Source organism: Drosophila kikkawai, chromosome 3R (assembly GCF_030179895.1).
Source record: "Drosophila kikkawai strain 14028-0561.14 chromosome 3R, DkikHiC1v2, whole genome shotgun sequence".
Classification (NCBI taxonomy): domain Eukaryota; kingdom Metazoa; phylum Arthropoda; class Insecta; order Diptera; family Drosophilidae; genus Drosophila; species Drosophila kikkawai.
The window spans coordinates 22,155,690-22,179,544 of NC_091731.1; the positions used below are offsets into that span (position 1 = coordinate 22,155,690).

General features: G+C 41.3%; 9 protein-coding genes across 12 annotated transcripts; 4 read left to right on the forward strand and 5 right to left on the reverse strand.

The window, feature by feature from the left end:
• Window positions 1–671: 671 nt before the first annotated feature.
• LOC108073330 (uncharacterized) lies at window positions 672–1,757 on the reverse strand. Its single transcript, XM_017164892.3, has 3 exons — window positions 1,442–1,757; window positions 1,111–1,257; window positions 672–1,052 (listed from the first exon to the last, which is right to left on the reverse strand). Exons 1-3 carry the CDS (start codon window positions 1,583–1,585, stop codon window positions 789–791), a joined length of 555 nt encoding a protein of 184 aa, XP_017020381.1. The 5' UTR covers window positions 1,586–1,757; the 3' UTR covers window positions 672–788.
• A 409-nt stretch (window positions 1,758–2,166) lies between these two features.
• On the reverse strand, window positions 2,167–3,324 carry LOC108073325 (transforming growth factor beta regulator 1). The gene is made up of 2 exons (XM_017164886.2): window positions 3,195–3,324; window positions 2,167–3,044 (listed from the first exon to the last, which is right to left on the reverse strand). Exons 1-2 carry the CDS (start codon window positions 3,255–3,257, stop codon window positions 2,289–2,291), a joined length of 819 nt encoding a protein of 272 aa, XP_017020375.1. The 5' UTR covers window positions 3,258–3,324; the 3' UTR covers window positions 2,167–2,288.
• Window positions 3,325–3,521: 197 nt separating this feature from the next.
• Window positions 3,522–11,512, forward strand: stac (C2 and C2B_Munc13-like domain-containing protein staccato). 3 transcript variants are annotated; one of them, XM_017165229.3, is made up of 14 exons: window positions 3,522–3,685; window positions 4,844–5,114; window positions 7,447–7,787; window positions 7,851–7,898; window positions 8,188–9,162; window positions 9,221–9,435; window positions 9,493–9,770; window positions 9,830–9,917; window positions 9,984–10,057; window positions 10,120–10,485; window positions 10,552–10,812; window positions 10,869–11,038; window positions 11,098–11,276; window positions 11,338–11,512. In XM_017165229.3, exons 1-14 carry the CDS (start codon window positions 3,630–3,632, stop codon window positions 11,427–11,429), a joined length of 3,414 nt encoding a protein of 1,137 aa, XP_017020718.1. In that variant the 5' UTR covers window positions 3,522–3,629; the 3' UTR covers window positions 11,430–11,512. The 3 variants fall into 3 exon arrangements, with proteins under 3 accessions (XP_017020718.1, XP_017020717.1, XP_017020719.1); XM_017165228.3 differs by lacking the exon at window positions 3,522–3,685 and adding an exon at window positions 4,226–4,364; XM_017165230.3 differs by lacking the exons at window positions 3,522–3,685; window positions 4,844–5,114 and adding an exon at window positions 6,433–6,774.
• Window positions 10,868–14,722, reverse strand: veli (L27 and PDZ_signaling domain-containing protein veli). Of its 2 annotated transcripts, XR_011445125.1 has the most exons (5): window positions 14,567–14,722; window positions 14,230–14,496; window positions 12,035–12,168; window positions 11,645–11,970; window positions 10,868–11,405 (listed from the first exon to the last, which is right to left on the reverse strand). XR_011445125.1 is itself a non-coding variant. In XM_017165094.3 (4 exons), exons 1-4 carry the CDS (start codon window positions 14,601–14,603, stop codon window positions 11,821–11,823), a joined length of 588 nt encoding a protein of 195 aa, XP_017020583.1. In that variant the 5' UTR covers window positions 14,604–14,722; the 3' UTR covers window positions 11,568–11,820. The 2 variants fall into 2 exon arrangements, 1 of the variants encoding a protein (XP_017020583.1); XM_017165094.3 differs by lacking the exon at window positions 10,868–11,405 and having other exon boundaries at window positions 11,568–11,970.
• A 19-nt stretch (window positions 14,723–14,741) lies between these two features.
• PQBP1 (poly-glutamine tract binding protein 1) lies at window positions 14,742–15,743 on the forward strand. The gene is made up of 2 exons (XM_017165093.2): window positions 14,742–14,896; window positions 15,032–15,743. The coding sequence occupies exons 1-2, from the start codon at window positions 14,833–14,835 to the stop codon at window positions 15,697–15,699; spliced, it is 732 nt and encodes a 243-aa protein (XP_017020582.1). The 5' UTR covers window positions 14,742–14,832; the 3' UTR covers window positions 15,700–15,743.
• A 107-nt stretch (window positions 15,744–15,850) lies between these two features.
• On the reverse strand, window positions 15,851–18,820 carry Stt3B (catalytic subunit 3B of the oligosaccharyltransferase complex). The gene is made up of 5 exons (XM_017165092.3): window positions 17,344–18,820; window positions 17,094–17,284; window positions 16,558–17,028; window positions 16,304–16,502; window positions 15,851–16,244 (listed from the first exon to the last, which is right to left on the reverse strand). The coding sequence occupies exons 1-5, from the start codon at window positions 18,733–18,735 to the stop codon at window positions 16,173–16,175; spliced, it is 2,325 nt and encodes a 774-aa protein (XP_017020581.1). The 5' UTR covers window positions 18,736–18,820; the 3' UTR covers window positions 15,851–16,172.
• Window positions 18,821–18,896: 76 nt separating this feature from the next.
• Window positions 18,897–20,094, forward strand: LOC108073497 (zinc finger protein 830). The gene is made up of 2 exons (XM_017165157.3): window positions 18,897–19,096; window positions 19,381–20,094. The coding sequence occupies exons 1-2, from the start codon at window positions 19,011–19,013 to the stop codon at window positions 20,060–20,062; spliced, it is 768 nt and encodes a 255-aa protein (XP_017020646.1). The 5' UTR covers window positions 18,897–19,010; the 3' UTR covers window positions 20,063–20,094.
• A 329-nt stretch (window positions 20,095–20,423) lies between these two features.
• Window positions 20,424–21,953, forward strand: LOC108073495 (trypsin-1). The gene is made up of 3 exons (XM_017165155.3): window positions 20,424–20,947; window positions 21,019–21,405; window positions 21,468–21,953. The coding sequence occupies exons 1-3, from the start codon at window positions 20,689–20,691 to the stop codon at window positions 21,821–21,823; spliced, it is 1,002 nt and encodes a 333-aa protein (XP_017020644.1). The 5' UTR covers window positions 20,424–20,688; the 3' UTR covers window positions 21,824–21,953.
• On the reverse strand, window positions 21,928–23,709 carry shams (glucoside xylosyltransferase 1 shams). Its single transcript, XM_017165154.3, has 4 exons — window positions 23,499–23,709; window positions 23,325–23,443; window positions 22,872–23,169; window positions 21,928–22,805 (listed from the first exon to the last, which is right to left on the reverse strand). The coding sequence occupies exons 1-4, from the start codon at window positions 23,520–23,522 to the stop codon at window positions 22,137–22,139; spliced, it is 1,110 nt and encodes a 369-aa protein (XP_017020643.1). The 5' UTR covers window positions 23,523–23,709; the 3' UTR covers window positions 21,928–22,136.
• Between the last annotated feature and the right edge of the window lie 146 nt (window positions 23,710–23,855).

Below are 23,855 nucleotides of genomic sequence, written 5' to 3' on the forward strand. Positions count from 1 at the left end.
TAAAGATGAAATGGCATTCAAGTTTAAATAAATTTAGGATCTTTGAAACCTTTAAATCGTTATAATAAAATTAAAAACAATGCAGCTTTGCTTAATATTTAATAAAAAATAACAATGTGGATTCGCTTTGTTCACAAAGTAGACCGCCGTGCCACCCCAAAAAGTGCAACATTTTCAAGGATCGCTTAATACGAGCTACGATCAAAACCAAGATTTGCAAATGCCAAGAGTGGTGACTTCTCAAGCTAAGTATTATTTGCCTGCTACCATCATGCTCAAGGAATGCAGACACGATAAGATTAAGGTAACAAAGTGGATATGCCACGTTGAGCGATGACCTAGAGTATATACTTTGGACAAATTCTCAGAGGAATCGAGAGACCCCATGCGATTGGCCGACTCTCTTTGGATTATCTTTGAAAATAAATCAAGTACCATGTGATAGTGGCAAAACCAAAGTACAATTTCAGGTAAGCGAGCATATAAATCTCGGATTTGAGGCTTTGCTGATGAACAGCAGTTTCAGGTAACCACTCTTTACATGTATTTTAAGCCAGGTTCGTGACCAATCGAAAAAAAGACTACAAAATGGCTGAAATGAGTATGTACATGGTCAGTCACCATCCTTGATATTTATCGATTTGTTATATTCGAAAAAATGAACTTAATAATTAAATAAAATGCTTATTTTATTCCAATCTAAACATACACACACACGTCTCTATATACATAGTCAAGTAATCATATATATAGTTCCACCGAGCGGAGACGCGCACAACAGTCATAATCTACGTTAGTTCCTGGGTGGTTGGGGCTGTGGCGGCGCTGGTCCCTGTGCTGCGGCGGGAACCAGTCTCTTTAGGGTCTCGATTGCTGGATCCGGGGCCACTGTCGGTGCTATTTGGTTCGGGCACTGCTGTCTCTTGGCTGGACTTTGCGGATTCCTCGGCCTGCTGGCCAGATTCGATATCTGTCTCTCGACGAGTCTCTTTGCGGGTCGGCGCTTGGTCCTCCTCATCTGAGCCCTCCACGCTGGAAATCGAGGGATTTCTCTGGGGGCAGAAGGTCGAGATGAGAAATGTTACATTACATGACTTGTCTAGGACTTACCATACACCTGCGTTGTCTGAACTCCATTAACTTACTCTTACGCTCCTCCCGCATACGTGTAAGTCGCATTAACAGGGTATAGTGCTGCTCCACGCGATGTAAACATGTTTTGCAAATGGTTTTTGGCAAGGGATCAGTCGGAGAAATCTGGCAAAAAGGATAACGACAAGGAATTACTTGGGGTTGCTCCCACAAACAGATATTGGTAGCGTTTGTTGTTATGCGGAAGCCGCTTTCCCCAATGGCTTCTCCAGGGCACACACAAGGGTGGTTTAACTGAGCACCTGGATACTCTTCGCCCCTGGAAACTCCTATATTTGGGAGTACTCACTGTTATTGGGAGGTAGCCGTTGATTTTCTCAACAAGACACAGACGTTGGCCATGATCACCATAAATATGTATGACTGTTCGGTGCATTTCGGAGCAGAGTCGGCACAGGAATCCGGATATACACGCCTTTTCGATGCTGCCCATGGCTGGCGATTCGGTAGTCCTGCCCAAGTCCTTGCAACTGATGCGATATCGGTTAATTCACAGAGCCAACAAAAACAACTTTCCAAAAATATATTGCATTAATACTTTTCGGATAGTATGTGTTGTGTTGTGTACATATGTTTCCACGCGAGGGTTGTATTTCCGATTACAGCAGCAGGCAGGTTGCCAACTTGTTTTTCGCTGCCTCCTAGACAGTTCGATAGTTCAATACAAAATAAGTGGATAACTGCACTTTCTGTTCTATTGCACATATTTCCAGCTGGAAAAGCCATATGATTGAACAAAGCCGCCGTGGAATTGGAACAGAAAAATATTAAGCAGAGGTAAGTTAGTGACTTTATCGTTAATTTTTAAAATTAACATGACAACATTATTTGTCTTAAATAAATATTTATACATATTTAAGTAGTTTCAGAATATTTACTGGCAAAAATGGGCATGGAACATGTGGAACTAGAACATAAAAAAGTGGCTGAAAACAGCTGTTCCCTACATTTTTGCTTTGTTTTGCGGGCTTGTGGAATTAGAACAAAAAGAAACTCCCCAGTAAATACTAGATATTTTATATGAAGTGATAATAATATTTATTCTTAAAAATATGCATCTATGGGACTTATAAACTAGGGTATATGGGCTTCTAGAAATCCTACTATATATGTAAAGTAGGACCAAAAACTCTTTATCATGTAAGAAACGCCTGAAGTGTCTCGAAGGATATTGAGGCATTATTTATAGATTTACTATTTGGTACGGCGAAGCTTTTGAAATTGGTACACTGGGGAAAACCAGGATCTATCATAAGCAGCGACTGGGTCTTCTGATTCGACAAACCAAAGAAAACCTCTCCTTGGACCTCAAAGGGAATCTTAACTTTTACATTGGGCGATCTCTGGATGGTGTTCAAAAGTTCCATATGACAGGTGTTGGCGCTTTCCCCAAAGAACACTCCATCCAAATCATTATCGGGAATTATTTGAAACTGGGGGATTCCCGCATTATTCAAAATTTTGCAGGTGAACACGCATTTCTTGCGCGGATCCTTTGGATGCGCGTAGATCCTGGTAGCCACATAGCCAACCGGATAGATCCAACTCTCGTTGTGAAAGTTGGGGTTCACCGATATTATCTCGCCCAGAGAGTGCAGCAATATGCTGTTCAAGTTCATGGGAAACGCAGACTTCTTTTTCCGTACGATAGCCACACTTTTGGCCTTATCATCGTTGGATTTCTTTTGCACAACCACCGGTTTGTTTTTCTTCGTTCCTCCACTATTCTCAGTAGTCTCAATTTTTCCATTGGTAACACTCGACCGAGAGCTGTTTGGTTTTTCCAGACCCTCGTGAAACATCAGGCGTTCAATCAGGTAAAGCCTCTGGCTCCTGGACCGAGATAACTCGGCCTGGAGGTGACAAATCTCATCGGTGAGTGAAGCGTTCTCCTATAAAGGTCAAATAACACAAAATTAATGACTAAAATAGATTGGGAGTCCGACAAACTGCAATGATTATGCACATACATTTGTATGTATGCCAATCTGTGTTTATATGCACAAATTGTGCTCTTAAAATCGCGGTTTGCTATTACCTACCAGCAGATAACTCTTAATGGAGCGTTTGAGGCTGTCGTAACGGCGCTTATACTTCAAATTCATGGTTTTTTAATTTATAAATATAGCAAAAACCAACGACGATGTAAAAAGTGTTGTTGCTTCCGCTGGTTTGTTTTGGTTATCGGAATGCAGGGTTGCAACCGATAAATAGTTTTTGGTATTAATAAATAAAACGATTTTACGGCTTTCGGTATTTTTATTTATTTACCACTGCAAACACCATAATCTTATCTTGATTGATTTGTAAAAAATTAAATTAAAAAAAATGGCACTTCAAAAATTGCCGAGTGCCAGAGTAAATAATAATTTTTTAATGCAGAAATGAGTCCCGGCCGTTGAGGAGTTCAAAAGTTCCTCTCTAAATAATCTCAACCTAATGAAAACTCGCGCAATAAAAACCTTGCCAAGGACATAATGCTGAAAAAGGCTAAATTCTGGCGCTCAGAAGCCAGGATATTCGAGAAATTAAGGTAAATGATGCTTTAAAAACCTGAAACTTACAGATTTTAGAAGATTTTCAGTTGGTAAAAAGTAACAATGGCCGATGTTGCGTAGAAGAACCTGTCTGCAAGGTGCGTTACCACACTTACCAACTAGCCCTAACAGTCTTGTATCTGTGTGCGTGTCAAAGAAACTATTATTTAATAGACTCTAAATCTAATCTCCCATCTAATTTCCAATCTAATCTTATTAAATGCATTTGCAATTGGGGGATTTTCGTTAAATATAAACAATAATATAGACCCGAAAAAACCCATCGATCACCATGGTAACAAGCGGGTGTCTATATGTTTGTTTTCACGCTTCTCCCCCCTTCCCTACTTCCGCCTAATGTTTGTGTCGGCCCACAAACATACCTATAGATGTGTGTAGGTAAATAATAATATGAGATAGTGTGTACGGAAGAGCGTGCGAAATGCCACTGAGAAAAATCTACGTCGGAGAGAAGCTTTATGAATCACATCGACTGTTCGGCATTATAAAGCCGTTAGTATGTTTTTGCACTCCGCTGACACTTGTTGGATTCTGTGTGCTGCTCCTTGGAAAATAAACAACAGCCCACAACATGGACGAGGAACAAATGTGGAAGGGGTTTTTCTTTAAACTCCAAGAACTTAAAATGAATCCGCCCACGGAGCACGAAACACAGTAAGAGTTCAGCACCCACACACCTATTCAAAATCTCTGAAAATTCGCACCTGTTGGTGGACATGTGTTTGTTTATCTCACCGAATAATATGAACATTTATGGAGCACGAGCACAGTGTGTCATAAGATAAATTAAATCTTTGAAAGTCGGATAATCATCTGTGTGCGTGAAGCGGCGAAAGTGATGTAAGGGGGCCCAAGCCCCAGATCGATTTTATATACTACACAAAAGTGGCAACATGAGTCAGGTTACGGGGAATTTTGTAACCCGGCATGCGGCTGGTTGGAGTTATCCACAAATGAATGTGCTTTTTCCGACAAACATTTATCAAATATTTATTCTAAAATTCATACACAATAGTGACTAATTTCTTGAATAATTAGAGCCTAACGAAAAAGGCAGAAGTAGGTTGTGCTATGCAAATATAAAATATCACAAGGTATGGTTTACTTATACTAATTACAATTTTCTCTTTCAGGCTGCAGGATGTCGACGATGGATTCTTTGAAAAGTTCGGTGCTCTTCTAAGACAGAAATCCCAGATCGATGAGGGTGTTCTCAAGAGTTCTCTGGCTCCCTTTGGTGAAAATGGTGAGGAGGAATCCGACGAGAGTCCTGATGGAACTCTTCAACTTGGTCAGGATCCGGAGTGCTCCAGCATCGACACCTTTACAACCGAAAGTGAACCGGCTTCCGTTTCGGACAATGATATTAGTGCAAGCGTTTTGGACTCGGCTCCTGTAATGAATGTACGTATTTGGGATTTATAATTTTAATATGAATTTTGATATCAAAGCAAACTGTGTTATATTTCTACAAGTTTAGGTTTTTTAAAGACCAAATTTAATTAGAATTCTTTACGTTTAAAGACAGCATAGCTCCCAGATTAAAGTTTTAAAGGTTTATCTCAATTGGTTGAGGAATAAATTGAGTGTCAGAATCTATATAAATACTTAATGAACTCAAAAAAGATTAACAAGTTTTCATTTTCTGTTGCTATTTTAAAAAGAAATTATTTAGTTCTATGATTTCGTAATAACAATAACGATTTTCTTTTTTTTAATTAAAATGTGCACTAATTTAAAGTTTTTTAAGAAACTTAACAACATTGTGATAGTTACTAATTAAATTCCGTCTGTAGGCATCGACCGAACACCTGTAACTAATGCATTTACGGTTATTCCACGATTTAGTTACTATAGTTACCCGAAACCATAATCATACATGGATAAATATGGTCGATATGGTTACCTCCAAAGCCTGGTCACATTGTAGGCCATTGCGAGACCTCCCCCATGCTTAGGAAATCCCGCGATAGGGTCAGTTCTCTAGATTGCAGCGGAGCATAACGATCCAACCGATTCCAATGCCCGTTTTCGTGCAATGTTTTATCTTATACCAACATTTTGCTGCTCGCATGTTTGCCGTCTGGGAAGGTGTATCTGCTTATAATTGAGCCGTTGAGCAAATTAAGTGGTGTCCATAGAAACGGTCGAGCAATAAACAAATGAAGCCATAACTATAGGCTATTCCCGCGGACCGTGTAAACAGACTCAATAATGTATACTGACAGCATAAACAAGCACTGGCTGCGGAAAAGGCAAACATTCGCTCGGGGCTGGCCAATTGAATGGGGAGAAAAGCTTAATGTACTTTAGAAAATGTATTTTTCATTACCACCTTGAGCTTTTTCCTTTCGGGCGTCCAAAAATAAAACATTTTCTCTTAAGATCGCCTTATTATTGCTCACAGACACTGCCCAACCGCCGTGTACACATGCACGAATACAATCGACTATTTAAATCGAATTGAGAGCAGCAGCCATACACTTTTTATCTCATGGTCAACGTCAAGATATTTCGGATATCGCCAAGATTTTCGAGACCGGACGCTGACCGTAAAGTACTTAGATACAGACTCTTCGCTCAAGCGGTTGGGAGTGGACGACGGAGTGCCTCCATCTAGATCGAGATACAGTGTCCGTGATTATCCGTTCTCTTCGCGTCTTCTCAGATATGTGCGTCGTCCATGTCCATTCCGGATTGTCTTGTGCCAAAAGTTTTCCCAGCCATTCTTAAGAACACACACATTTAGTTAGTGGACTGATCAGTTAGTTAGTTGCAACTGTTGAACATGAGCTACCTATCGTTGCCACGTGTTCTGAGCAAGTTCGGTTCCCAAAACCCGTCTAACCATAATTCGAAAACCAATAGCCTCAATCGATCCCGCTCCCGGACCGGATGTGAGGAGAACCGACTTCCGATAAAGGCATCCTCGATGCAATCGCTGAAAGAGCCAATACAGCGACGAATATTGAACCGAAATGGCAGCATCTCAAGTCGGCATTTTCGGGGTGTCCACAAGCATTTACTTGACTCCCATGCAAAGGAGGTTTGCCATTCGATGACCGTAAGTATAGGTCACCTGGTGTGGCGTGCCTGCCAGGTGTGTTATGTTCCAACGCAGGCTCTCTGAAAGTTTTTTTTTTGTTTTAATATTATGTGTTTATTCTCAGTGCCTAGGTAAACAAAGCGAAGCGATTGTATAAGTTCATTGATATGAGTTTGTTGTTGAGTCACTCGAGTTAATATTTTTGAATTTTATATACACCTATTTTCTTGGCAAATACAGAGCATCTTGTGTTTGAGGATTGTCCGCAATTGAAACTGAGGGAAACATAAATTATGGACTAGTTCTGTGAGCCAACTTGTGTGCTTTCCATTTAAAAAGTACATAAATTACGGGTTGATTGATTTTCTGATTTTTGCTGAGTCAATATTTATGTTTTTTTAGATTTCTTAAACTATTTTTCTTGAGAGGAGGTCTAGTATGACATCAGCTGTGTCTGGTTTTCCGCATTTTCCCGATGGCGTATTCAAGTTTTTGCAAACATTTCCGATTACTGGAATTTGCTGATATTTGCTCAAGCTTTGACCTTTAGAAAATTAATTGATTTCTATTTTTAATCGATTCACATTAAAATACCCCGCTAAATGTGGCTTTCGTCACAGAAACTTATTTTCTGGTGTGTCCTAAAGGGATTTTTAGAAGTGTAATTTGAATTGAATTGAATTCTTTCAGGTCACAGACTTGTATGAGGAGATATTATTTGAAATCTACAACAACATTGGCTGTGAAAACAACGATGAGTGCACCGGCAGTTTGGTGGAGTTCGTCCAGGATGCATTCAAAATTCCGAATGCCACGCATTTGGAAATTAGCGAGGCGGCCAGGCTCAAGGAACCGCCGAATGTTCGATTAAATGTGGAGATAATCAAGGCCGAGAATTTGTTGTCCAAGGATTCCAATGGCCTCTCGGATCCCTTTGTGACACTTTACCTGGAATCGAATGGCTCCCATCGTTATAACTCATCGGTTAAGCCTGCCACATTGAATCCTATCTGGGAGGAGCACTTTTCACTGTAGGTTTGAGATTTGAAAAGAGTTTTAAATAAGGTTTTAAATTGGAAAATCTATATTTTCAGGCCAATAGCCGAAAATGCTCGGGATGAAGTCCTTATTGTTGAAGTCTGGTAAGTTTGTTTTTTGTTTCAAAAAGAACCCTTAAAAATGCACTCTTTAAAGTCAAGATATCTAGCTTTATAAATAGACATAACGAGGAATAGTAGGTTTATGGTCTGAAGCAAACTAAAAAGAAGGTATGGCTGTTGAAAAATGATCATTTATCTTGAAATTTCAAAAGTTTTGTAGCCTTAATTTGTAAAGTTAAGTAAGGAAATAGTTTTGTAGCGTAAACTAGCATGTACATTATTTTTATTGTAAATTAAACATACAAATTTAATGCGAAACAATCGCTTTCAGGGACTTTGATGCCGCCGAAACTGTCAAGGAAAAGGTCAACAAAATACTGGATGTCAAGGGCGTCAAGGGACTTAGCAAGTTGATGAAGGAAATAGCCGTGACAGCTTCCTCCGGCAAGCATGACAATGAGTTGATAGGCAGAGCTGCAATCACACTAAAGAGCATACCCGTCTCGGGCTTAACCGTGTGGTATAATCTGGAAAAGGGCAGCAAGGGCAGGAGTCGAGGATCGCTTCTCGTGAATCTGGCCCTGAGTGCGGAAAAGAACAAGAGCGTGGCCGTGCAGGAGCACAAGAACCTGCTGAAACTCCTGCTGATGTATGAGCTGGAAACGTCGCAGGTGGCCAACTATTGGTGGAGCGGCAAGTTCAGTCCAAACGCCGAGCTCATTCGCTCCCAGCATGCTGCTCAGAGTGGATTAACGCCGTTCGATTGCGCCCTTAGCCAATGGCACGCCTACAGCACCATCCATGAAACGCACAAGCTTAACTTTACACTTTTCAATTCGATTCTGGATGTGCTGGTGCCGGTGATCAATGGCCTGCAGAACGATTCCGAGGATGTGAAAACATTTTGGGATGGAGTAAGGCGACTCCTGCCCTCCTGTTTTGCCGTGCTGCGCAAATTGAGGTCCCGAAACACGAGTGAGAAGAACATAATAAGGGCACTCAACGAGGTCCTCGATATTCTGAAGAAAATCAAGGAGTTTGAGGTGCCGGAGAGTATAGACATATTCCCCAAATCGGTGTATGGATGGTTGAACGACACCGAGGAGACGTGCAATATAGACACTGCCATTGTGGACGCTATAAACACCGGGACGAAGGAGTGGCTGGAGCACATAGTCGAGGGCAGCAGGCAGCCCAAGAACCATGAGACGGATGACGAAAAGCTGCAGTACATAATAAAACTCATACAAATGGTGCGCTCTGACCTTCAGCGTGGAATGGAGTACTTTGACAAACTCTTTTACCAGTAAGATACACTCAAAGTTTATTCGATAAATTTAATTAATTTACTTGAATCTTTTCAGCAAAATTCAACTCAACTATTCCGCAATACTCTACATATTTTATGACTCAAAACTGGCCGAGATTTGTAAATCAATTATTATAGAAGTGTGCAATAACATTAAGAGATTGGATGTGCCGGACGATCAGTTCGAGTATCTTCCCAACATTGAGAATGTAAATATGGGAACGACGCTATTCGAAGTCTACTTAATACTCAAGCGATACGTCCAACTGGGTAAATCTAAGAAAACTCTTTCCTTTCTGCGATCTATATTACTTTTTTATTTTTAAGGTGAATCGATGTGCTCGGAGAACTTGGAACTGGCTGGATTTTACCCTTGGTTCGAGAGAGGAGTGACCCACTGGCTAGATATTTCCATAATTAAAGCCTTAAATCGCATTCAAAAGGCCATTGATTTGGATCAGCTCAAGGCTGTCGATGAGACCGTGAAATACAGTTCTTCGGCTGTGGATACCCTTTCCATTTTCTACCAAATTAAGATCTTTTGGCAACAACTCGACTGGCCAGAAGTCGAGGGATCCTACATATTTGTAGCCAAGATTGTCAATGTAATTGGAAAAGTTTTGGAATAATGTGCTTCTTGAATTTATTAATATTTTATTTGCAGGATCTGTGTAGATGTTGCATATTTTATGCTCAACAAATGTCCCGCCGGGTGGAAAATATTCATTTGGGCGATAATAACAAGAATTTTGGTAAGTAAATCTTATGATTCTCTTTCATTTTAATTTAACTTAAATGTTTTTGTTTTTTGTTCGTAGTTTTGTCAGAAGAATGGTGCATAGCCATTAATAATATGGACTATATACGCCAGAGCTTACCCTCTTTTATAAAGGTAGGTTTTACATAGAGTCTTTAATATATATATAAACATTAAAAACGCAATTATTTCTTTAGGAACTCAACATCGATGATATCATCAAGAGATTGGGAGAATATCGCACCAATTTGGAGGCTGAACGTTGCGCCACGACCATCAAAACTGTCATCGAGAACGCACTGGACACTGAACGCAATCAAATCGTAGAGCTCATTGAGATTGTGGCCCGCAAAATGGCACCACCGATTAAACGTTACCTGGCCGAGGGCGCTGAGGTCCTGGCCAAGGACTCCAACTCCATGGAACAGCTGATGATGTATTTGGAGGGTTCATTAGCCACGCTTTATGACTCCCTCAACGAGGTTAACTTTGGCAGAATACTGGACGCTATTTGGTCAGAGTTATCCATAATAATGTATGACCTCATACAATCCAATCTCGATGTAGGTCTATTTTAAGTTAATTTGAATTTTGTTTTATTATTTAAATCTACTTTTTCCTTATTTTAGAAACGTCGACCACCAGCATTCTTTCAGAATTTGAACAACACCCTTCAGACCATGATTGACTGCTTCAAAATGGGCAACATTGCTACTTCGGACGTGAAAATTCTGTCCAACATTCAGAGTAGACTGGAGCTTTATTCCATGGAAACAGCAGATCTTATTCATCAGTATTATATGGAGCGATTGGAGAGCCAAAAGAGCCAGGACTCGTCTCCCTTTGGCCAGCTCACGGTGATGGCTCAGTTAACTGATTCCGGTATTTTGGTAAGAGCTATTTACCTCTCATAAAGAAAGTTCTTTAAATTCGATATTGTTTATAGTTAACTATTTTAAATGCACGAAACCTGCTCTCCATGGACTCAAATGGCCTGGTGGACTCATTTGTTAAGGCCAGTTTCATGCCCACAAGTCGGTTCAACGATTTATCGCCGGTGAAAACCAACGTTCACAACAAGAATTGTTTTCCCCTCTACGACCAGGAGTTCCGCATGTATGTATTCACTTTTTATTCAAACGAATTGAAAACTGTAGTTCCTCGTTCTCCCACAGAAACTTGAGTGAGCATCAGCGGAGTGCCAAGAACAGCCTGATAGTATTCAGTATCAAGGATAAGGATCTATTCGGAATGTCCAGTCAATATATAGCAGAATGTTATATTTCATTCGCCGATCTCGATGCACTGCAAGGCGAACAAATAATGATGAATTTATCCAGGCCAGAGTACACAGGTAACAAGTTTTAGTGTCTTAAAAATATCCAAATTAATTACAAATTTAATTCATTTCGAAGATTCCGAATCCCTGCGGGCACTGGAATACAGACTAGGTGATAAACAGGCCAAGGAGTTCCTGAAAAAACTAAAAAACAGATCATTTAATTAAGCAATATTACAAAATACATATATTGTTGTAAACCAAAAGCAATAAAAATATATTTTTATATTTTTCAAATCATTTAAAGTTAACAGTTGAGAGTTTTTGCCTTGAATTTTTCCGGGGGTTGCAAGAAACCTTTATAAATAAATTGCTTGTTCACGTACTTTTTATTGGAACAGAAACCAACATGGCATTTTTAGGTATAAATACATAACACTCACTTTTTACGATTAAATAGTAATCCTTTTGAATTGATTTTGTAATAAATAATATTTAAATTGATTCGTTCATTAAAATAAATTATCATAGGGTTTGATTTTTAAGCACAAGTGATTAACACATTATGATCTAATGGCAGAAACTTCTATGGCTTTAGTTCTGGCCAATGGTGTGCACTTTATTGGCGGCGACGGGTATTGCGCTGCTTGTCGAAGCGCATTTCCATTTCTTCGAGCACTTTGGGTGTATAGCGTACAACCAGCTTCACGGATCCAATGGCCTGCTTCAAGAGTTCCACGGCCTTTTCATGGTTCTCGCCTTCAACAGACTGAAATTTGAATGGATAAGTAAATTAAACTTGTATAATTTAGAAGGTCTCTTAGAGGACTCACCACTCCGTTGACAGACAATAGTTGATCGCCTCTCTTGAGACCTCCATGCCTGTCTGCAACTCCTCCGGGTATTATACGGGATATATAGATGGGGGAATTTTGTTCCTTGCCTCCCATTACGTTGAAGCCCAAGCCTGGAAGAAATAAATAAAAAATATGAAAGGTGAAACAAAATTAAGCTGGAATCTAAACAAGTTTTTTTGGGGCGTTTCCAGAGATATAAACAAACTTTTAAAGTTTCTTACAATCAATGAAACTAATTGCCCTATATCCGTTATCCTCTTCCTTATCGCCTACAACTCCCTAACTAACATTATCTCCATCCCAAATAATCTTTCTTTTACAGCCTATGCTGACGACTTTCATCTAATACTGCAACATAACCGTAACAACAATCCCCAAGTCAACCTTTCAACTCTTTTCCATCAAATCGGAGAATGGTGTTCTTACTCAGGTTCTTCACTTTCAATTGATAAATGTCAACTACTCCACATATGCCGGAAAAGAAGTTGCAGTGCAAACATCATCACTGGTTCCATCAACATCCCAACCAGTGATCATACAAAAATCCTAGGACTCACGATAAACAAACGATACAGTTGGAACCATCACATTACTAACCTGAAAACATCCCTCTCCCGTCCCCTAAATATCATAAAACACCTCTCCTCAAGAAAATACAACTGCAACACAACCTCCCTCATACAAATTGTAAACTCTATCCTCATCTCAAAAATTGATTACTGCCTACCTATATACGGGAAAGCTCCCACCACCATCTTAAACTGCCTTAAATCGACCCAAAACTCTGCTATAAGAGCAGCCCTCGGGGCCTTTAGAACAACTCCTATTTATAACCTGCTAATTGAAGCTAAAATTAATACACTAGAAAACAGATGTAAACTTTTAACAAGCAAGCTCGGAACTAAACTTATTCTCTCTCATAACTCCCCAATAGGCAAACTATCCAAATCCATAGTCAAAACAAAAAGAAACTACAGATACCCTAGCACATTAGACAGAATCATCGACTCCTGCAAATCATTTTCCCTTCCATTCTCTCCCGCCAAATTCTACACGTCAAAAAAATACAATCCGGGAATAATTCTTAAAGCCACAAACACCTCCCTTTCCCTATACAACAAAAACACAACTTCACCTATAACATACCACCAGCTCTTCCACTCTATTAAAAACTCCCTACACGATCACAAATTCATTTACACAGACGGCTCAAAAACAAATGACACTGTAAGCTACAGTGTAACCAACAATACTGACATAATCAAATATGGCCTCCTTCCCCAGTACTCCTCTGTAATCTCTAGTGAGTTAATTGCAATCCATGAAGCTATAAAAATTTGCTCTGGTTCACCCGGCAAATATGCTATATGCTCGGACTCCCTTTCCTCAATCAAATCCATTTCAAACATAAACAATTACTCTTACTACCCTAATACAATAAGATCACTTATTACCAAACTCTTTCCCAAAATCAGACTAATTTGGATCCCTAGCCACATAGGTATACAAGGCAATGAGAGAGCAGACACAGCAGCTAAAGAAACACACAAATACCCTCTAATATTTACAGACAACTTCAACACCAAAGACATCACACAACTCCTTAAAAACACTATACCGATAAACTGAACAGTCTTCAATCACAAACTACCCAATGGTACAAACAGATCTTACTAAACACCCCAGCAAACTTCTCTTTCAAAACCACAAACCTCAACCGACAACAACAAATTATAATAAATAGACTACGACTAGGACACACACAACTCACAAACGCCCATTATATGAATAGATCCCTAACAAGTATCTGTCCCTTTTGCAACACCTCAGCGATAGACATCCAACACATTTTAATAGACTGCACTGCACTTTCACATGTTAGAACAATTTGCTTTTCCAATGATAACCCAATCCATCTCCTTGCGAATCCAACAGCAGCAAACTCAAATAAAATTATATACTTTCTACACAAAATGAATCTCATACATAAAATTTAATTATAACATATTCCACACACATATCTTTGTTAATACACTGTAGAGCGGAAGGCCTCGGTAGCCATTGCTCATTATCCTTTGTTAACTTTTAGTTTATAACTATTAGTTAGCATTAAATAAATAAAATAAATAAATTGCCCAATCTCCAAAGATTCGTAGATGGTAAACCCTTACCCTCCTCCGTTTTGGGCAGCTCCACTACTCGGGGATGTGCGTGACCCTCGCTGGCTGCAAAGGCGGCCACTGTGGCCTTGGCTGTGGCAGAGGCCCGAACGTCATGGGATCCCTGGATGTCCACCGTCTCGTAGACATGTTCGTACACCTCTCGAACGGAAGTCATGAAGTCGGAGTTTAGCACCTTCTGCAGGGCAGCCAGTTTTGTGGTAGGGAAGTCGCCACTGGCCTGCAGTTTTTCCAAGAGCTCTATCGATCTTTTAACATCTGAAAGTGGGATAATGGGTTTGATTAGAGGGGAGTTCGCTGCAGCTGTTACCGAATTATGAACCCTTACCCCGGGACAAAGTCAGTGGTTCCGCGTTATCGGCCATCTTGTGGAATCTTAAAGATATTCAGCTAAAATTATTATTATATTATTCGAGAATACCGAGCTGAAAACGAAGAGTGTGACCAGCTGCAGTGGGCTGCAAATACCACTTTTGTTAAATTAATCCAGAAAAATACAATCGATTTGGTATTTTGGGGAAATTACTGCCGTGGTCATATTGATTTCATATTATTTTCAGAAAAACGTAAACAATTTAGAACAAATTAATAAAAATGAGTTTACCGGCAGCACTTTTGCAGCGTTTAAAGAAGAGGGGGCTGGTAACGAAACAATCAGGTAAGTTACACTTACTAAGTGTATGTAAACACAAATTTACATACATGAATTAGTTAATTGGTTTATATCCGGTAACAAAACTTTTAACTATTATAAAATATTGGAAATTGTATGGAAAATATTCTTGTCTTGCAGGCACCACACCAATATCGGAGGCTATAGAAGAAATTATAGCCGAAAATTATGACGACGATGATAAGGGCGCCCCGTATGCACCCTACAAGGAGGAGCCGGAACCGAAGCGCAAGAGCGTCGAGGAGCAGTTCTGGTCGCATCGCATCAAGGAACGCATCGGCGTAAACGAGTCTCATCACGGCTACAAATTGTGCCCCAACAAGTACAACATCTGGCACAAGTGCTCCCTGTACTGTGTCAACAAATTCAACAGTACCCCGCACTCCTCGCAGCCCAGCCAGGAGTATCTCAAGCGCTACAAGAGATTGCTGAGAAAGTATCCCCTGGAGGCCGGCTGGAAGGACATGTACGATAAGGGCTGCAAGGCGCATTACTTTTACAACTCCACAACGCAAAAGGTTTCGTGGCTGCCACCATCCCACCCGAAGGCACGAGTGACCCACAGTGCAGCCGTCTTCCGCCGGCAACTGGCCAACTCCAATGACGAGTTTAACTTTGACTCCAACAATTTGCCCATCTTGCCAAAGTCTACTGGCGGTGGCGGTGGTGGTGGCTCCAATGAACTAAATGAACCCGAGAATGCTTATACTTCATCTTATGCTCCTGCTAAGAAGCAAAAGTCCAGAGATTTGGATCGAAAAATGCATCGGCGGCGACGCAATGATTAGATTATTAAAAAGAGTCAACAATAAATAAAGCTATGTTTTACTTTTAAAAAATAGATTATAAACGTTGTTACCCTTGGTAGATCTTTCCCAGGAAGTAAATATCTTCCTTTGATGTGCTCCCAGGCTTAGGCCAAGTTAGATTTACATCCTCTTTTTAGGTTTAAAAATGTACACTCTTGCTTTATTGAATTGCTAGCTTAAGACAATGAATGGTGGAGGAGGAGCCGCCGCGAAACAATTAAATCGAAGGGAACGGATACGGATTGGATAAGGAATGCAAATGCAACCCGTTAAAAAGGTGTGTTACGAGTCTGGAAAGAGGTCAGATCTAATTTAGGGGCGGCAGTTAAGGCCCTCAACATGAGGATGCTCTTGGGGGGGAATACACTTTCACCAAACGTTGTGCCTTGCGTAAAGGTGTTTTAACCATGTTTTCTTATTTTTGGGTGAAAGATAAATACAAATATTCATGTTTATTTCAAGGTCCGTTTTCCCTTAACAACAACCGGGCGGTTTCGTATGTAGCCCTTGCGACGCTTCGAGTTCTGCAAGAAAGATGCTTGAATTAATATTTGAATAACATGCATGGAATATTTAGCTATACCTTTCTGGAGATCAAGTTGGCTGGTGGAATCGTCCTCTCCTTGGCTTTCAGTGAGGGCCTGTTGAACTCGTGCGGCTTCTTAACCCTATAGATGCGCACCAGCCAGTGCTCTGTGGTATAGGCCTCCTCCAGATAGGTTAGATCGAAGTCCTTGTTGCCAATCACAGCGTTACGAGTGCGATCATAGCCAGATGGTCCTCTGAAATCACGTTTTTCATTAGCCATTTTAATATTTAAGCCACTCTCCCACTCACCTATAGTCCAATTTCAGTTCCCCGAATCTGTAGTAGCTTAATTTGTACATAAGGCAATTCAGTAAAGCTGGAGCACCCTCCGCATCCACACGGAATTCACCGCGGTCGGTGAAATAATCGCTCTCCTTGATATCCTTGGGATGTTCGCCCTCGGCGATGCGCACCATCCACAGGAACTTGTTGATGTCATCGCCCGAGTAGCCAATGACACCGCCAAAGATCACCAGAACGTAGTCCACGTCCAGGGATGTCATGATTTCGTAGGATTTCTCCTCGGTCGAAGACATGGCCTTGCCCACCAGGGCTATGTGACTATTATTCCACGTATTGTTGTCCACTAACGTTGTTCTGTTCGCCATGCCTGCTATCTGATAGCCATAATCCCACCAGGACATAACTCGGGCATCGTCGGCGGTGTTCTGGGACAGCCAGTAGTAGGCCTCCCTGAAGTCGTCCAATATGTTGCGGGAACTGCAGGTGAAAGGGTGGAAAATCGTTTAGAAAGTAATGAAAATTATAAATTACAAACATCATACCCATCTTGGCTGTTGTGGAAGGCCAGCACAATGGAGGGACTGGAGTAGGCATTGCTGGTCACCCACGTGCAGTGAACCGCGAACATCATCAACAGCATGAGAACGGCCAAAATAACAATACTCTTCAGGTTCGAGCTAATGCCAGTGTCCTGCTGGGCATCGTGCTTGGTGCGGTGCTTCAGTTTTCCGGCCTGCAAGTCCAAAGTTTGAGTAAACATATACCAAATACTAGGACCTCTCCATCACTCACCTTGTCGTACAGAGTTTTCTTCTCAATGGAATCGTCTGTCTCATCCACTTCAGTGGCCGTGTGTATGGCCGTGCCTACTCGCTTCGACGAGTCCTCTTGCAGGAAGACCTCCAACAGGCCCGAAAATGCCACGCCAGCTAACATACACACAACGGGCGTGAGGGTAAGCATTAAACGCACCATCACACCGGCAAAATACACCGCACTAATGGCGTACAGCACCACGAACACGCGCTCGTCGTTGATGTGCTTGATGCAGTACCAGACTCCCACTGGGAAAGCGCACACGAGGATGTGAAGATCGAAGAAGAACGAGAACCAGGTGGTGGGCTGATGCTCCGACACGGAGGCAATGATCGGGATGTGGATCTTTGCGTAGCCAGTGTCCCACAGCGAGTAGAAGCGTCCGCTCCACGGGGCCACGACGCCCAGCATCGTCAGCACCACGACGGCCACGAAGACGCCAACGCCCACCAGCAGGCCTCCGACGATGAACAGCTTACGGAACTCGTGACGCGACAGCACCGACTGCAAGTGACGCAAGGTGGCCACGGCCATCAGGAGGACGAACACGCCCAGGGCGGCCATGTGCTCGCTGGTGCGTATCGGCTGGAATCCCACGAAGGGGATCTGCATGGAGAACAGCAGTCCCAGGATGTAGAAGGTACTGTAGCTGGTCAGCAGGCGCGGCGAGTATCTGCCCATGATAAGCAGCACAAAGACATGCAGCGGGATCAGGTTGATGATGAACACGTAGCCACCCCAGGCGGAGACCATGTAGAAGTACGAGAGAGCAGCTCCGGCCGACCAGAACACCGATCCGGTCTTCACGGAGCGCACCCACAGGAAGTAGGTGAACTGCAGGGCAAATATGGCAATGCCCTCGTTGTCGTACGATCCGGCCACCGAGCGACTGATGTAGCCGGGCACGATGGCAATGAAGCTGGCCGCGAAGAGACCGGCGCCCGAGGACCACAGCTCCTTGGTCAGCAGATACGTGGAAATGGAGGTGAGGCCGCTGAACACCGGGGCGAGGAACACGCAGATGTCGCGGATATGCACCGGGATGTTGAGTACGTGCAGCAGCCAGTGGATGCCGCCCGAGGTGATCATCAGGCCCGGGTACACGGTTCCACCGACGATGCGGCCCAGCGGGTACCAGGCGCGCTCGTCGAACCAGTTGAGAAACTTGTACCATCCATGCTCCACCATGTAGGCGGTGGCCCGGTAGTTGAACCACGGATCAAACTCATGGATAATCGACTCGAAGCGGATTACGGCGAACAGGCGAGAGGAAAATCCGGCCAGCCAGGCAATCAGCAGGATCGCAAACGTTATCAGGCTGCTGTAGCCAGCCACCTTGCTGTTTAGCATCTTTGGCGTCCGATTCATGTCCCCTATTCCAGCCAGGTAATGTGAAAATTAAAACCGATCTGAAACACAACGACACATTCTTTTCTTAGACACGTAGCTAAAAAAAATTGCCGGCCACCAGTGTTACCAGATTAGCTTAACCCCTACATTCGGTATTTTTTTCGTTTGTTTCGATTTCAGCCGTAGCACCCATTTTGAAATAATCGGAATTGGATCCGCTCATCCCTAGTTGGAATGGAACACCGAAGTCAACAAACCAAAATCGAAGTAAACAATTAAAATTAAAAACCAACATGAATAATGGAAATATTAAGCGGGTGCCAAAGAAGCTGAGCGTTTCCAAGAAGCCTGCCGTCACTGTGAATTCACCCCTGGCAAAATATCCTTTACAAAACTTGAATTCGACCTAGGCACAAATAATTTCTACAGCCGGCGTTTACCATAGCACATTTTGTGTTGTTAATTGATGATTTACTAAATTTTACGTTTATTTGCTTTAACCAGGAGTAAATTATTGTATTAATAAGCTAAAAGTTTGTTTACATTTTTAGCAAAACCCCAGAAATAACGCGACGTTCACTCTATTTTTTGTTTACCTTTTAAGGCCACATGAACTTCTCATTAAAACACAACTTCTAGCTGGTTTCTTAACTAAATCTTTACGTATGACTCTTCAGGGACCTTGACCTGTATCATTTGCAGGATTCCCATCAAGCCCAGTGTTTGGAAAGTGCACATCAACTCCAAGCAGCACAAACTGAATGTGGACCAGGCCAAGCAAAACAAAATTGAGAAACCAGTGGCCACCACTGCCAAGGAATCATCAGTCCCATCCTTCAAGGCTCCTCATCCTGTGGCCAAGTCCAGCACGCACCCGGATCCTACTCCGGCAGAGAACCAAGAGAAGAATCCCCAGCTTACTCCAGAGAAGGCGCCACCACAGTCAAATACCAGTAGTAATAAGCCTTCCTCAATCGAATCTGTTGCCGAAAAATTGCCCGAGAAGTTTTTCGACGAGGACAAGACCAGCAAAACCGAAGCAGCTCGACTCCAGGACGAGGAGTGGCAGCGGTTCCAGCAGGAGATCAAGAAGGCAGCCACAGAATCCAGTGTTATCATAGCTGACGAGCAAGAGGATATAAATATCAAGCGTCATATCAAGGAAATAGACGAACAAATTGATAACTGGAAGAGAGTTATCAAAATAAATGATCAGAAAACATTGCTTTTAAATAAAAAGCGAAAGGTCAACGTGAAAGTAGAAATAGATCCCGAGTTGAGTTCCAGCGAGGATGAATGCAGTGTAGACGATTTGTACGACTGGCGAACAAAAAACTTGCATTAATAAAATATATGCCATTAAATGTTATTGTTAAAAACAATGAAAACTTGAATTAATGTAATTAAATTAATTTTTGAAGTATAATATTAAAAATGGGAGCATAGTTAAGCTAGGTAATGACTCCAACCAGTTGGGAATTTTAGCGAAATGCTAAAGGTAAATGGTTTTCTATATTAAAAATTTTATTATAATTCCTGTAATAATTCTATTCCAGCAAGTACTTTGATTTGTATTTAAATTTGATTTATAAATAGAAATATTTTCTTAAACAGCTGATATATCTAAACCTGTTTGGCTTAAAACTGACCATTTGCATATGTGGCCACACTTGTGGTCTCTTCCCTCGTTTTGTATCAACGCCAAGCGATTCGTACGCTACATTACATGATCAAAATTAGTACATATTTTATGTTACATTAATTAGTTACACACTTTTATTTATTCTAGGCAGTATTTACAGAAATTTTTATTATTTACTTGGGCTGTTCTACTTTTTCCTTTAGTTTCAAATCTTTGCATAGTTTGTAAATAGAAAATGTATTGATTTTGTTAATTTATGCATGAAGTTCACCCTATAAAAAAATACAAAGCAAACCCATTGTTACAATGATATCTGATTCGTGTGAAAAATGAATTTAAAATATATATTATTGTTGTGCACGTTGACGATGAATTATTCCAGTCTCGTGTGCTTGGAAAATTCAAAGGCCTTCAATGAATCTGCACTCGTGAACACCATCCATACGGGCCACAGCAAGAGAACCAGTAAATTTCTATTTGATACCATTTTTCGCATCAGTTCGGGAGTATCGAATGCCTTCGGACTTTCGGATACCGAAGACGAGGTTGAGTACACTGAGAATTCCAGTCTCAAAAACTGTGATTGCGGTGAGTATAAGTAGCCTTTTTAAAGCTATTTAAATATTATTTGATATTAATTAAATATAAATTTTGTATAGATTGCGGTTTTTCAAATGAAGAAAACAGAATTGTTGGTGGAAAACCCACCGGAGTGAACCAATACCCCTGGATGGCGCGAATTGTTTACGATGGAAAATTTCACTGTGGCGGCTCATTGTTGACCAAGGACTACGTTCTATCGGCGGCTCATTGCGTTAAAAAGCTGAGAAGATCCAAAATTCGAATTATATTTGGAGATCACGATCAGGAAATCACCTCGGAGTCTCAGGCCATTCAGCGGGCAGTGACAGCCGTGATAAAACACAAAAGTTTCGATCCCGATACCTACAATAATGATATTGCCTTGTTGAGACTTCGGAAGCCCATTTCATTTTCGAAAATTATAAAGCCAGTGTGTCTGCCTCGGTATAACTATGATCCAGCAGGTAAAGTTGACAACTTAATCTATAGTTTACAGATTTTAATGTGTAATAATATTGAATTCTAGGCCGCATTGGAACCGTTGTGGGCTGGGGACGCACCTCCGAGGGCGGCGAGCTGCCCTCCATTGTTAATCAGGTGAAGGTGCCCATCATGTCCATCACAGAATGCAGAAATCAAAAATACAAAAGTACTCGAATTACCTCATCAATGTTATGCGCGGGCAGACCAAGCATGGACTCATGCCAGGGCGATAGTGGCGGACCCCTGTTGTTATCCAATGGAGTTAAATATTTTATCGTAGGAATTGTTTCCTGGGGCGTTGGATGCGGCCGCGAAGGATATCCGGGTGTTTACTCGCGAGTGAGCAAATTTATTCCCTGGATAAAATCTAATTTAGAAAATACCTGCCTGTGTTCTTAGTCAAATGTTGTATGGAAATACACGCGAACAAATATTTATTGCCCTTAGCCTAGGTCCGTTTTAATGCCAAGTGTCTTTGTTATTTGTCCCCCAAGCAACGAGAATAAATATTAAAGTTTTATTTATTTTATGGAATGGTTTTTTCAATTAATATTGATATACCGACGCTGCATTTCCCTCACAAATCTTTGTACAATCATCTGTTTTCATTGTTGTATAAAAACTTATACCTGTAGTTAAGTACATTTCGTTGCAAATCGCATTTCTACAATTTCTAATAATACTCTATATTATTACCTATTTACACTACACGCTAATCCTCCCTGTACCTATTACTTAGAACTGTATTCGCCACTTTCAGGACCTCATTTGATATCTTTCCACAGCTAGACTCATTGACGGATTGCATTTTAAGTGCTGCATGGAGCGGCATTAGGAATTGGGTGTTGGCATTGGACCCCAATTGGTAATTCTCCATCGACTCGTAAATGGATTTGAAAAGCAGTTGCCGGTCGGAATGGAAATAGCCACGATTGCCGTGAATTACCTTGACGCCGACATGGGACATGTTACAAATGCTCATGTACATGCAGTGATCTGGACGGTAGTTGTATTCGCACGGCATGATGTACAGCTTGTCGGGATGGAAGTAAAATAGTATGTTTATGATGTCTTGGTCGCCCCAGATAATCCGCAGTTTGTACTCCTTGTGAATAGCCAGGATATGTTGCTCCCACTTCATTTCCCGCATTCGGGTGAGATTCATTAGCATAACCCCAGAGTTCACGCCGAGTCGGCCGTAGAACGGATGCCGTGCGAAGCGGTTGTACCAGCCAATGTTCTCGTTCTCGTGCTCCGGCGTCAGCGCTGAGATCTGGGTCTCGTTGAACTTCCTAAAGAATCGCCAGATATCCGAGATAGGTGACAAAAACAATATATCCGTGTCAACGTACAGCAATGAGTCCACATTCGTTAGCAAAGACTGAAAGAAGAAAGTAGTTCAATTAACAAGATGTATTTGCAAATTGTTATTTCAATTTGCACTTACCGGGAGAAACAAACGCTGAGCGGCACACGGCTTGAAGAGATTCTTCCATTCGACCTCATTGTGGCTGGGAAACTTCAAAGGCAGGATCTCAAAGTCAAACGTGAAGGGTTTGATGTCTCGCCAGTCCGTCAGCTTTTCCGTGAACTCATCACCCTGGCCGTTCTCGGTGAAAATTAAAAATTTTAAATACTCTTCGTCATAGTTGAACAGAATGGCTGATTTGATCATAACCAGAGTCTCCTGGACTCTTTGACCGCAGCATACGACAACGATGTAAAGAGGGGGTTTCGAGGTTTGTCTAAGGAATAAAAGAACATATTTCTTAGTATAAGAGGAGTGGGTGGAGGGGGTTTCGGGTTACATTATACATATTCTAGTAGCTTTAACAAGCTTCTTATAAAGGCTTATTTATGACTGTAACGTTGACAACCACATTTCTATGGGTTTACTTACGCTTCGCTAAAACCACCTGCCTCTCCCTTGTAGTCAGTTACCCAAGAAGGACGCTGATGGACGAAGTAGGAAAGTATCGCTAATGCAATTAAGCACAGCAGACACATATGGAGATGTTGCTGCAATATTAAAACGTTTACAAACGTATTTTAAAAGATTTATTTGATTATTTACCATTTTAAGAGTATGCAAAAGCATAGTTTTAGCCGCAAATTGTTTATGTATTTGGTGCTTGAAGTCGCCGATGCCATAATCTTCCACGGTAATAAGGAATGTATGTAAATCTGTTATTATTTAACTTAAACTACATAATGAATGAGTGCATAAATATTTAAAAATATGCAAAATGCAAGCAAGTAGCGCAAAAAGCAGTCGTAAATATTTTGATGTTAGTCAAGGTAGCGGCAATGTATTGGCGAGAAACGGAACGATTGATCTAGTTAAATTTGAAACAACGGAATCTCTTGTTTCATTTTACTTAATTGTTTTAAATTAAATTTTAAAATGTTTGTGTAATTTTTAATTTTAATT